Below are 12,642 nucleotides of genomic sequence, written 5' to 3'. Positions count from 1 at the left end.
CATTCCAGAAGTGTTTCTAGAAAACATTCCTTTATGTGCACATGCAAAGCAACCACAGGCTGTTTACCAGCCAAGAGAACCCACAACTCAAACCTCTTCATGTTCTTTTTTTTTTTCATATAAATTCCCAAAGACCCTGTAGCCCAAGAACACACATAAGTATATGTACATCCCATGGATGCACACAGAACGTGCGTAACACGGTGCCCACAGTGCACACACCAATCTATGCTTAGAGCATGCACCATTCCAGACCCACCTGAGGGGACCCACATGTGCTCACAGGACACCCACACACCCAGGCTTCTGAAGGGACCACATGCGAGCCGCCTGGGTAAGAACACAGCTGTGCACTCTGGGACACCGTGTCCTCTGCCCACTCAAGCAGACCTGGGCAAACCAGGAATAAGGTCCATTCCAATGGAGACGGCCTGTCTACCACACCTACCTCGTGGGCCAGTGGCGTAGTTGAGTGCCAGTGAGGACTCGCGGGGTGACAGGCCCCGCAGCATGTCGGCACGCTGAGCCATGGCGGTGGCTGCATTGTGGTGCATCTGCTGCGAGGTGATGTAGTCATTGATGATGGTCTGACGGTTCTCCAGGGCCGCCGTGTCTGGGTAGCCGCGGATGAGGTACGGCGGGTAGAGATGCGGGTAGGTGGGGTTGGGGGCCAGGTGCCGGGGCAGGTAATAGGCGGCAGCTGCCAGGGGAGGAGAGCAGGGGTCAGGCTGGCCCACACCTTGGTCAGAGGACGTAGCCCCTACCCACCTTAATGCCCCCGCCCTCCTGAGCCCTGGCAGCCTCTCCTACTTACAACCCAGGATCCCTAAGATGCCCTGCACAAAACAGAATGAGGGCCTAAAAGGGCCTTCCCTTGCCTCCAGGGAAGAAAATACTTGCTCCCCAAAACACTGGAGTCCCTCATATTGCTAATGCTCACTAGATGGAAGTTCTCCCAAACCTTGGGCATCCAAAATGGAGACTACTCATACCCCTAAGGGGTGCTTCTTTTTAAAAAGAAGATCAGAAAATCATGTCATTTTGGGAAATGCTTAAACTTGTGCCCTCTTTCAAAGCACTCCGAAGACCACGTGGGATTTTAAAGGGTCTGCTAAGTCCCACAGAAAGAAAGCCACTGAAAACGTACACCCCAGCACAGCCCTCAAGCTACCTAGAGAAATGCTGTTTTAACCTCAACTGTTCACATGATCGCACCAGTGGTTCTCCCACCTCTGGGCCTCAGGTTCCCCTTCAGAGGAGCCTCGCTGTGGCTGCCCGCGCAAGGGCTAGTGCTCCCTGCACTGTCCCTCTTCATGCAGGGTCTGTGGGCTGGGCAGTCACCTGCATCCAGAGGGATGCCGCGGGGTATGGAGGTGGGGTCGAAGGCCAGCGGGATGTGGCCGCGGTACAGGTCCACACCGCTCACACCCCGCAGCAGGTGCTCGTAGGACGACAGGGGGTGGGGATGGTGCTCGGGCACAGTGCTGTGCGGGGACTTGGCGATCTCTCGTGGTGTGGACGTCAGCTTCCGGTCCTGGGACGCCTTGCTCGACGAGAGGCTGCCTGTGGGGGCAGGAGGGGGCGCGGCATTAGAGCTCTGCACCACTGCCGTCCCAGCCCCTTCAGTGCAGGGGCTGCTGTGGCTAGCGTTACGGGAAGGGACTTGGGGCGGGGTCTCTGGGGGCCGTGGCCCTGCCCGTTCCCCTCAGCCGTTCAGTTCCTCACTTGCCTCTTACTTCATCTGCTCTTTCACTTATTCATCAAGTCACTTGCTTTTTAATTCACTCTTCCTTTCTTCTAAGTGGTCATTTGTTCGTTCAGTCAACCAGGAAGTATTTACAGAGTCCTTTCCATGTGCTCAGTGCTGTTACCATAGCTGGGGCTGCCCCAGTGAGCAAAGCAGACAAAAGCCCAGGCCCTTGTGGAACTGACACTCACTGCGGCAAACAGCTGACTAGTAAATGGACGAGTATTTCCGAGTGGTATGTGCTCTGAAGGCCATTTTAAAATGTGGTGAGCATGACAAGCATGGGGGTTCAGTCATAAAAAGCCTCTGAGGTGGTGACGTTTGTACAGAGACGTGGAGGATGGAAAGGATCAGTCAGGTAGACTCGAAGGGGCGGGGGTACTTTGGGCAGCAGGAATGGTGCATGCAAAGACCCTGGGTGGGAGCAAGCTGGGCATGTTCAAGGAGCCAGTACAGCTGGGCCTAAGGGATAAAAAGGGGACATGCGAGCAGAAAGGTATGCAGATCCGGGGCAGGCAGGGTCCCCAAAATCATGGGGGGCAATCTGGACTTTTTTTCTAAGTATGAGAAGTTACGGGAAGATTTAAGCTAGGCAGTGGCATAATTTAAATTTTCAAGAAATTCAAAAAATTGGAAGGCAGATTGTAGCAGAACAAGAACAGGTGAGGAACTGCAGTGGCCTGGCTGGTGGCAGAAACGCAGGGAGAAGTGACTCCACTCTAAATACGAGCTGAAGATAGAATCTGCAGGTCTTGTTGAAGGCTGGCTGAGGCAGAATGGTGGCCCCGAGGACTCCCAGGTTTTTGACCTGAGCTAACAGCAGATGGCATGGCAGCATCCTGAGATGGGGAACCTCTCCCACACCCGTCTGATCTATCGGGCGTTGAGGCTGTGTCCCGAGACAGGGAGCCTCTCCCACACCCATCTGACCTGAGCTAATGATGGATGGTGAGGTAGTGTCCCGAGCTAGGGAGCTATGCCCACACCCATCTGGCCTGAGCTAAGGGCAGATAATGAGGCCATGTCCTGGGACAGGAAGACTAACGCATACCCGAGCCCACTCACCCTCTTGGAGGCGCGGTGTGGGCTCCCGCGTGGTCACAGGTGAGCCACGGGGCAGGTGGCCAGAAAAGGGCGCCCCGTGATCCTCGTAGGCCAGGGGGCTCTGCCGCGGCTTGCCCAGCTCAGGCACGATGACAGGGGCACCACGTGTGATGGAGCCCCCTGAGCTGCCAACAGCCCCTGGCCGGCCCTTTAGGCTCTCCTCGTAGCAGGCTCGCTCCAGCGCCCGGGTGTCAACCATCACATCTAGCGGGTGCACGGGCGGGAAAGTCCGCCCAGGGCTGCCAATAATGGAGCGGACATCGTGCTTCTTGGAGCTGGCAGAGGATACACTTGTGTCGTACTTGAGCGGCGTGCCCTGGGGGACAGGAGGTGTGAGCAAAGCTGTGGCCACAGGCGGTGGGCCCGGACCACTGCATAACCTCTCTTGAGCTTCAGCCTCCCATCCATCAAATTGGGCAGGGAGAGACAGGAAGGGTGTTGCCAGCCCCGAGGTCAGTGTTTCTTGCTGCCCTGCTCACCCCCATCCTGGCCTTAGCCTGGCCCCCAAAGCCACCCAGGGTCAGCTGCAGAGAGGGCAAAAGTTGGGGGTCAGCTCTTCCTGGAGTAAGTGGTAGACCCTCTGCTGACCCCCTGGGTAGACTGGAAAGGCACTCAACACTCCCAGGCTGACAGAAACCTTCCTTCTTTCAGGTTGGAACCCTCCGTGCTCCACACCCAATGCCCCTAATGCTGAGCAGAGATGTTCAGCAGCAAAACTCAGTTCCACACACCCTGGGGCTTAAGGCCTAGAGTGCTGAGATCAGGGCTGAGGCCCGTATCTGCTCTCTGGTCAGAAAGGGCAGCTGCAGAAATGGGAGGCTGTGGATGGACTTGGAACTGCCACTCGTTTCAGCAGGTTTGGGAAACACTGGACACAGCAGAGCCCGTGTCCTTCACGTAACAACACTCTGCATTCATTCAGGAATGAATCAGAAGGGGGAAACGCTCTAATGAGAGAGAATATTCTAGAATCAGACTGCCCCCCCACCCCATGATGGACGCTTGCCAATGGCTCCATAGTTGCCTAGAGACTGAGCCAAACTCTCCTGCTGGCACTGGCTGAGACTGTCTCCTATGACATCCACCTTCCCCGTGGGCACTTCGGTGTGGTTCCACAGGCTGAACCCTCCCAGGACGCTGCCCGACCCCTCTGCACCCACCCTCCTGCCTCGTTCCCATCGCGCCACCTCTGAGCACCTGAAGGGAGAGTGGCTCTTAGGTGGTTCCCACCACCAAGCTTCTCACGCAGTGACAGCTGACCTTCCCCTACTGGGCTGGGGCCTCGGGGGAGCTGCGGCCACACGGGGTACATACCACCAGTGGGGGAGGTGGGTGCTGAGAAGCACAAACGTTGCAGACTGAGATACATCTGGATTTGAGTTTCACAACTGCCACCTACTTGCTGTGTGACCCTAGGCAAGTCACTGGACCTCTCTGGACCTCAGTTCACTCACCAATAAAATGGGGATAGTGAAGAGATCACCTCAGAGCACTGCGAGAGGTGAACAAGTCATGTACAGAACGCCCTCTGGCAGCACCTGGCCCAAGATAAGGGCTCAACTGACAGCAGCCATTTATTGTTACATTTAGCTTTGGGCAGGCTGCCTGACTCTCTGTGTCTCAGTTTCCCTACCTGAAAAAACAGAGATAATGGGCACGAACCTCAGAGGGCTGAAAAAAAAAACAACCCACTACCGTTGAGTCGATTCCGACTCATAGCGACCCTATAGGGCTGAGGACATGATTAAATGAGGCCACACTCAATAAAAGGCAGCTGTGTGGCTCCGAACCTCTATAGCTCCCACTGCCCCTCCCAGATCTCAGCAGGGTGGCCCTACCCCCGAGCCTGTACCTGGGTGATGGAGCCCTCCTTGAGGGGTCGTGGGGCCAGGGGCAGCTCAGGCGTGCGCCGCAGCTCCTCACGGGGTATCTCGTGGATGGACCGGCCAGCCTCCTTCACTGTTGCCACCAGGCCCTCGTGGGCTGCCTTCAGCTTCAGTGGGCCCAGTGTCTCCATGGGCCGGGCCTTGTAGGCCTCGGTCAGGTCACGTGGAGGCGGCGGAGGAGGCGGGGGTGTGCCCTCCCTCTTTAGCAGCTTGGCCTCCCGTCGCAGGTAATCTTCCTGGGCCTCCACGTAGGAGCGTGGGATCCCTGTGGGGCGGGAGGGGCGCTGATCCTGCTGAGCACCAGACCCGCCTTGCCCCGTCCGGGACCTCCACACTGGCCAGCTCTGGAGCCAGGCTGCCTGGGTTCCAACGTTCGCCTGCTACGTGACCCCAACCACATGCCTTTACCTCTTTCCAGCCTCATTTTCTTCATATATAAAATAGGAATGTTTACTGTAACCACCTCAGAAAGTTGTGAACATCAAATAACACAGATCAAGAACCAGGACCCAGGAACACAAGAACTGGCTCTGCCACTGACTGGCAAAGAGAACCTGGCCTCTGAGCCTCTGTTTTCTCATCTATAAAATGGGCCTACCACTTGTATCTTCCTCACTAAGATGGCTCCATCGGATGACACGTAAGCGTGCTTGGGTTAGCACCAAGCACACAGTGGATGCCCCATAAATAATACCTAGAAAGCGGTAGCTGTCAGACGGTGGGTGATGTTTTGCTTTCTCTTTCTGTATTCAAGTAAATAAAAAACACTCTTGCTTCATATTTTGATCTGCACACATACTTGTCATGTACATGTTACACTGCTTTCCAAGTGTGTGTGTTATACTCGTACACACGTGCTACCCTCCTTTCTGTGTACCTACGTTACACTTGTGCATGTTACATTCCTCTCCACGTGTCACACTCGTGTAAACACACACAGTGCTCCTGCTCATATCTGTGTGTTATGCTCATGTGTACGTGTGTCCCACTCCCTTCCATGTACCTGTGTTACGCTCACCTCCCCACCCTTCGAGTTCCCTTTGAGCACTCTGGACAAATCTCCCTTCCCCTCCCCAGTCCAACCATAAACCCCTGGACGGTGGGTTGTAGTGGGGACCCCCGAGCTGGATGGTACCTTGTGTGATAGAGCCGCGGATATGATGCTGCTCTTTGAGATGGTGGGGGCTGTGCCGTTCAGGTGGGATGGCGCGGCCCATGAGACCTGGAGAAGGGCAAGGCCATCATTCTCTGGGTCCCTGAGCTGACCGACCTTGATCAGGGCCCAGGGCTTATAACCACACCTCCCAGCAGGGGGTCCCTCTTGTGACTAAAGGCCATCTCCCTGATGATGATGGCTGACTGGGACTCAGCAACCAGGTGCTCCATCTTCCAGGCATCTGTATGTCATACCCTGCACTGCCCCCAGACTGAACCTCAGAAAATGCAGCTTCAGTTTTCCTATCTGTAAAATAGGGCCAGCTACCCCATCTCTCAAAAGGCTCTGAGAGATGACTTCTCTCTGTTGCTATAACCCAGTCAGCAGGGAAACCCCCAGGGTGGGTCCTGGGTCCCCCTGCACATGTGTGTCCACTGCCAGAGGGGCTGGACAGGGCACCCACCTTCGATGCTGGTGGAGGAGATGGCCCGGCTGACGCGGCCTTCCATCATGTCATACGTGCGCTTGGGGGCAGCTGTCTCGTGCGGAGGGCCGGAGCTGCTTCTACCGTCCTCCTTGGAGCACTGGGACACAGACATGCCACCTGGACAACAGATAAGCATGGTGGCAAGGTGAGGGCCTAGCACTGACCTGGACAGCAGACAAGCATGGTGGTGAGGTGAGGGCCCAGCAATGCCACCTGGACAACAGACAAGCATGGGGGTGAGGGCCCAGCGACGGGTGGATGGGTGCACAGAGCCAGGCTGCCAGGGCAGACGTCAGCACTGACACACAGGGCCCCAAGGCCACAGGAGTCTAGGGCCTGTGGTCCAGCCCAGGGCTAGCCGGCAGGACTCCAGCAACCAGCCTCTCAGCTTTCCTAGGAGATTCACACGGACAGGCAGGCGAGCTTCCTGCTGCCCACGTCCTGAGTCACCACGTGGTCCTGTCAGCACATAAGTTTGTCTTTGGCCACCACGAGCATGTGTGCACAAATCCATCCACACACAGTCCCAGCATGACAGGACTTGGAATGAGCAAACATGTATCAGCTGGCTGTGAACACATGGACATACAGGGCCACATGTGTGTCAGTGTGGGTCTGTGTGTGTGGACATGCATACACCTGGCTGCTGAGCACAAGGTGACTATGAACATGCGTGTCCCAGCGTGCCAGGAGGTACACAGGTGTCCTCACACCCAGCATGCTGCCTGGGTCCTGTGCACATGTATACTAGCACATACATACAAGCCTATGTGAGGAGGGGCTGTGTCTGGGGGCGGAAGGTCAGAGCAAAGGAGTCCCCATGGCAAAAGAGGCCTTACCAAGCCAGGGTGAGCCCAGAGGGACGGGGTGGGGGTGGCAGGGGCAGGGGTGGCGCCTCAGGCTGGGCTCCAGGCCCGTGACAAGCCTAGGTCCAATGAAGGCCAAGGCTTGGTCTCCCCCATCAGGTTGGGCTCCTCGAAGGTGACCCTCCTTTTTAAACGGGCTGAGTCTGGGAGCATCGGAAATCAGCTCCTGAGAGGCTGGCCCTGCCCCTCTGCAGGTATGGCTAAGCCAGTGGCTCTCTTGCTCCTTGGGGATCTACTTCTTCATCTGGCCCTCCAGCAGTCGCTACCCCAGAGCCTTCACGCTGGTGGCCTATGGCCAAGTGCAGCCTACGGACATAGCACGTTGCTGTCTGGACTTTTTCACATTAACTGCTGATGTCTAAATGCTGGGAAACTTCGGCTGCAAATGGTGAGATCTCACAGGAGCACAAGGTGACTGCTAGCTTGTGGTGAAGGGCAGGTGCCCCTCCAGACTCCAGTGTGCCACAGTCCTCACCACTCCCTACAGCCTACACCTGGCCTGGTTCCCTCACAGCCACCCAGCCCCAAGGGCATGAGAATTTAAAGCCTTGATTTCAACCCATTTTGATGACAAAGTAAAGTCCTGTGAACTGGTCCAGAGTTGTGATTCCAGTCTAGTGCTGTCTGTCCTCGATCCTGCAGACTTGATTGCTAGGACCCTCCCTCGGGGTCTCCTGGGCCACAAGCCAGTGCATTCAGCTGGGGACCGAGCATGAGCTCCCAGACGGGGCTGGCACCCAGAGATGCAGCTGATGGCCTATCCCCAAGACTGTCTCCACGTGGCAGCAGAGAGAAGCACGTGCCTGTCACACGGTCCAGCCTCCATTCCCCAGTAGAGGCCTGGGCGGGGAGGCAAAAGCTTCACCGGGTACTTGAGCAAGCCGCTCCGAGACGTCAGCCAGTCTCCGTGAAGGAGAAGCAATTTAGGGCGTGCAGCTGCCAGCTGCCTCGAGGGGCACATTAGCAGCTCTTATCTCCACACCCCCCGGGTGCTGCAGGCTGCCAGGAAGCTCGCTTCCTCAGCACTTCGCCTCCTTAACTCCTTCCTCACAGGGTTCCCAGGCTAGGGGACCCAGAGCCCGGAAGAGGAGAGAAGGGTGATGGGCACTGAAGCAGGGCTCAGAGGATCACCCTAGCCATCGCCCCCTGTGGTCACCCAGTGGAGGCCTGGCAGTGTGGGCCTGGGCTTCAGTTCCCGCACCTGGAAACCTACCATGCTCCCTGTGAGGCCGTCCACAAATGTGCCTCCTAAATTGTGAAGAATTAGGCAGAGGGCGCAAAGGCTGACGCGACCTCCTGCTGGAGCCCCACTCTCTGGTTTGCATATCTCCAGGGATGGGTAGATCACCACCTCTCTGTGTTTCCTGGTGTCACCCCCCTCCGCCTCCCTGGGCCTCCTTTCCTTGAAGGGCTGGGAGGGTGGCCACACAGAAAGACCACTGGACATTGCTGTACCTCAATTTCCTCATTTGCAAAATGGAAATAAAACCCATCACCCTAGCTGCCAGCCACACAAGGCCGATGGGAGGGACACAAACCTCTCAGACTTATCTTTCAAGGACGTGTGGCTCCACCTTGGACCCACACCAAAAATCAAGGAAAACTGCCCGCCACTTTTTTCTGGACGCTTCTCTCTTGACCCCAGAGCACCATGGTGATCTCATGGGCAAACCAAGCTGAACGGGGCGGGTTCCAGACTCAGTGTTAACAAGGGCCTTCCTGTCTGCAGTGCAAACACCTCGTCTGTGGGTGTACTCAGTCAGGAGCTCCCAGGGCTGGACTTCAGCTGCCTCGGCCCCTCCTGGGGCCCCCAACCCCCACACACTGGGACTGACGTGTCCAGCAATGCTGACTGCCCGGTTTTCCCCTAGTCCCCTCACCCGGGCATCAGGCCGGGGCATCTGAGAATGGGTAGGGTAGCAGGGCGAGAGCTCCCTGGCCCGCCTGCCCTGCCAGCCCGTGCAGCTGTTAAAACACGAATGCCCCGGCAACTCACCCTCATAGGAGAGGACGTGGCCCTTCTTGCCCTCATAGATGACGTGGCCCTTGGGCAGGCCATCCTCTCGGCTGCGGTCCAGGCGGCTGGGGCTGTCCTCGCCGATGATCCTGGTGATGGTGCCCTTGTACAGAACGTCAGCTGGAGTACCCTGTGGGTGTGCAGTGGGTGAGCGCCTGTCGGATGGCTGCGGCAGAGGATCCCACACGCTCGCCAGACACAGGGGTCAAACCAGTTTGTGCACGTGCATCCCTCCAAGTACACACACACGTGTTTACAAGGACCCGTGTCCACCAACACACACGTGTGCACACACGTGGTGTCTCAACAGTGGGAGCAGAGGCCCAGGACATAAGCACAGAGAACAAACAGCAATCGTCCTAAGCAGGGTCACCTCCCAAGCGCTCTAGGTAACAGACACTGTCCTCAGCACTTGATATGTATTAACTCGTTCAATCTTAAAATAGCCCTCATGAGATAGATAAAGAAGCCCTAGTGGCGCAACAGTTAAGCACTCGGCTCCTAACTGAAAGGCTGCCACTGGTTCAAATCCCCCAGCAGCTCTATAGGTGAACAGACCCGGTGATCTGCTTCCGTAAAGATCACACCCTAGGAAGCTATGCGGCAGTTCTACTTTGTCATATGGGGTTGCTGAATCGGAATCGACTCAACGGCACTGAACAAGAACATGAAGTAGATACTAATACCAGGCCTGTTTCTATCGCACAGATGGGGAAACTGAGGTCCAGTGAGGTTAAGTGACTTTGCCTAGGGTTCCCTAGCTACTGTGTGATGAAGCTGGGATTTGAACCTGGGCAGGCCAGCCTCAGAATCTGTGCCCTAACCTCTATCCTATCTGGGCTTTTCCTTCTCAGAGCTTCAGCATCCACTTATCAACGAAAGCTGCCAGAGACCCTGGGATTTTGGCCCTGTGCTGGGTGGCCCAAAACCAGGATGAGGAGTCAGTTCAGGGCAGGACCCCAGGAATTTGAGTTCTAGAGTCTCTCAATCTCGGCAGTAATGACATTTGGGGGCAGGTGTTCTTTGCTGCAGGGCCGTCCTGTGCACTGTGCCTTTGCAGTCTGCATCCCTGCCTCTTCCCACTGGATGCATCGTGCCCCCCAAGTTGTGACAACCTGAAATGGTCCAAGCACTGCCCAATGTCTTCTGGGGGGCAGTTGCCCCTGGCTGGGAACCACTGCCTTACAGGGAGTGAGCTCTCTCTTAGGTGGCATATCTAAGCAAAGCAGAGAAAAAAAAAGGCTACAAGGGGTAGCGGCTTCCTGCCTTGAACATCTTCCAAGAACTTGAGTGTGTGGGGTAAGAAAGTGACTCGAACCAGACCTCCAGGTGTCAAAGAGCAGCCTCACCCAACTGCTGCATGACCTTGCACCCACCCCGGCCTCTCTGGGCCTCAGTCTGCACAATGGAGACACCACCTCGCACTCAAGGGTGAGGGCTCTGAGCCAAATGTTCTCAAAGGCACCTGGCACAGACAGGTGCCCCCAGGCCCCGACTTTCCCGTTCTCTGTGATCCAAGAACCCATCCAATCTGGGGGTCCTACTGTGTGAGAAGCCCAGGGAACTCGAAGTCTCCAAGATGGAGTCACTAAGCTAAGAAATACTCCCTACGGGGCAGGGAGCAATGGCACCCCCTGGGACTTATCTTGGGTCCTGCTCTCCAAGGAGGGGAAGAAAGTCGTCGCCCTGAATCCAGAGGTCTCCCCAAACTTTTTGAAGCAAGCCTCTGAGATAGGATCTCTGCTGCATTTGAAAACACTTCTGCATGCAAACCCACTGCTGTCGAGTTGATTCTGATTCACAGCGACCCTGCAGGACAGAGAACTGCCCCATAGGGTGTCTAAGGCTGTCGTCTTTACGGAAGCAGACTGCCACTCCTGCAGAATGGCTGGTGGATTCAAACTGCCAACCTTTCAATTAACAGCCGAGCGCTTAGCTACTGCACTACCAGGGCTCCTCCTTCTGCACACAATAGGGTATAAATAGGAGTTAATACAGGCGACCCCACCCCACCCCACCCCAGGGGCAGCCGCCCTTCTCATCAGCAAAGCACAGGCAGAGGATCCTAACAGCGACCAGGAAAGGTGCTGCTACGTTGTCGGCCAACACTGGCCCGCCGTGCCCAGGGCACCTACGTGGGTGATGGAGCCGCGATACGTGATGGCACTTTCCGCCGGCGCCCGTGTGCTGGACATGCCTTGACCGATACCTCCTCCCGGGACCGAGCCCAGAGCCGTCCCTGGAAGACACGAGGCCCCATGCTGAGAGCCACCCCGACTGTACCCTGGAGAGGCCCCGCCCCCAGGTAACAAGGCAGACAACCGTGAGGAGAGGCTTTCTGGGCTCTTGGGAGCCATCGTGTCTCGGGAGCCATCATGTCTCGGGAGTCTGGGGGTAAAGGGCCCTGGTAGGGCCCCCTTCTGGCTGGATCCCCTGGGAATGGAGGAGCAGAGGCTGGGGCAGGGGCAGACAGGCGGTCCAGACCGTGGCCTCACCTCTTAGCACGGATGTCTCTGGGGCTGTGGGCACCCCCAGGCTCTCCGGGGGCCCGGCCTGGCCACGTGGGGACAGCTGTTCCTGCTTCACGCCACTGAAGGGCGCTGGGGAGGGCGAGAGGGTGAGCCACATGCCACTGGGGTGGGATGTGGCAGGGTTGTCCCTTCACACCAGCATCCTGCCCTCCCCAAATCCACCCAGAGTCCCACGGGGCGGGATGCCCTTCCCTCGGCCCGCCCCACAGGACAGCAGAGAACAGCCTGGGTACCCAGGGGGCCCAGGCCCTTACCTAGCTTCTTAGGGTCCACGGCCAGGGGCAGCCCCATGGTGACGGGGCCCACGGGCGCCTTGGCATGCTCTGAGTACGGCACATGGAGCTGAACAGACACGCCCTGCAGGGGCCAAGGCCGTGGGGTCACCAGGGCGCCCCCAGAGGAGAGAGAACCCTGGATAGTGCCCCAGCTCCCAGTGTGTGACCTTGGATAAGTCAGCTCCTCTCGGGGCCTCAGGTCCCCCACCTGTGTGGTTTAAGTGGAAAGGTGCACAGGAGAGGACTGGTGCCGTGGGGGGTGGGGGGGGCGGGGGGAGGGGACCAGACAGCCAGGTACTCCCTGCTGAGCACCTCACTGGCACTGCATTCAATCTCCCATTTCACAGATGAGGAAACTGAGGCACAGAAAGCCTCAGCAATTTGCTTAAGCCACACAGTCTGGAAAACCCTTTGGGGCAGTTCCACTCTGTCACATGGGGGCACTATGAGTCAGAATCGACTCACAGGCACACAACATAGTCTGTTGTGTGCAGGGGAAGCTCCTATGGCTCCAAGTGCCCAGGGTGGGCTCCAGCCAGCTCAGACCCTAGCACCGCTGTGAACAGGGATGAG

General features: G+C 57.1%; 1 protein-coding gene across 24 annotated transcripts in view; it reads right to left on the bottom strand.

The window, feature by feature from the left end:
- Positions 1–12,642, bottom strand: part of NCOR2 (nuclear receptor corepressor 2) — a 207,854-nt gene that overhangs the window by 14,645 nt on the left and 180,567 nt on the right. For all 24 annotated transcript variants that reach the window (XM_049866137.1, XM_049866140.1, XM_049866134.1 and 21 more), the window contains 10 exons: positions 12,049–12,151; positions 11,759–11,863; positions 11,399–11,502; positions 9,243–9,393; positions 6,357–6,497; positions 5,873–5,959; positions 4,704–5,002; positions 2,813–3,167; positions 1,342–1,563; positions 449–700 (listed from right to left, as the gene is read on the bottom strand). In XM_049866137.1, coding sequence (XP_049722094.1) covers positions 449–700; positions 1,342–1,563; positions 2,813–3,167; positions 4,704–5,002; positions 5,873–5,959; positions 6,357–6,497; positions 9,243–9,393; positions 11,399–11,502; positions 11,759–11,863; positions 12,049–12,151 — 1,819 coding nt within the window. The remainder of the gene's footprint in view (positions 1–448; positions 701–1,341; positions 1,564–2,812; positions 3,168–4,703; positions 5,003–5,872; positions 5,960–6,356; positions 6,498–9,242; positions 9,394–11,398; positions 11,503–11,758; positions 11,864–12,048; positions 12,152–12,642) is intronic.

This window comes from Elephas maximus, chromosome 22 (assembly GCF_024166365.1).
Source record: "Elephas maximus indicus isolate mEleMax1 chromosome 22, mEleMax1 primary haplotype, whole genome shotgun sequence".
Lineage (NCBI taxonomy): Eukaryota > Metazoa > Chordata > Mammalia > Proboscidea > Elephantidae > Elephas > Elephas maximus.
The sequence above is the reverse complement of the archived record's forward strand: the minus strand, read 5'-3'. Positions and strand labels throughout refer to the sequence as shown.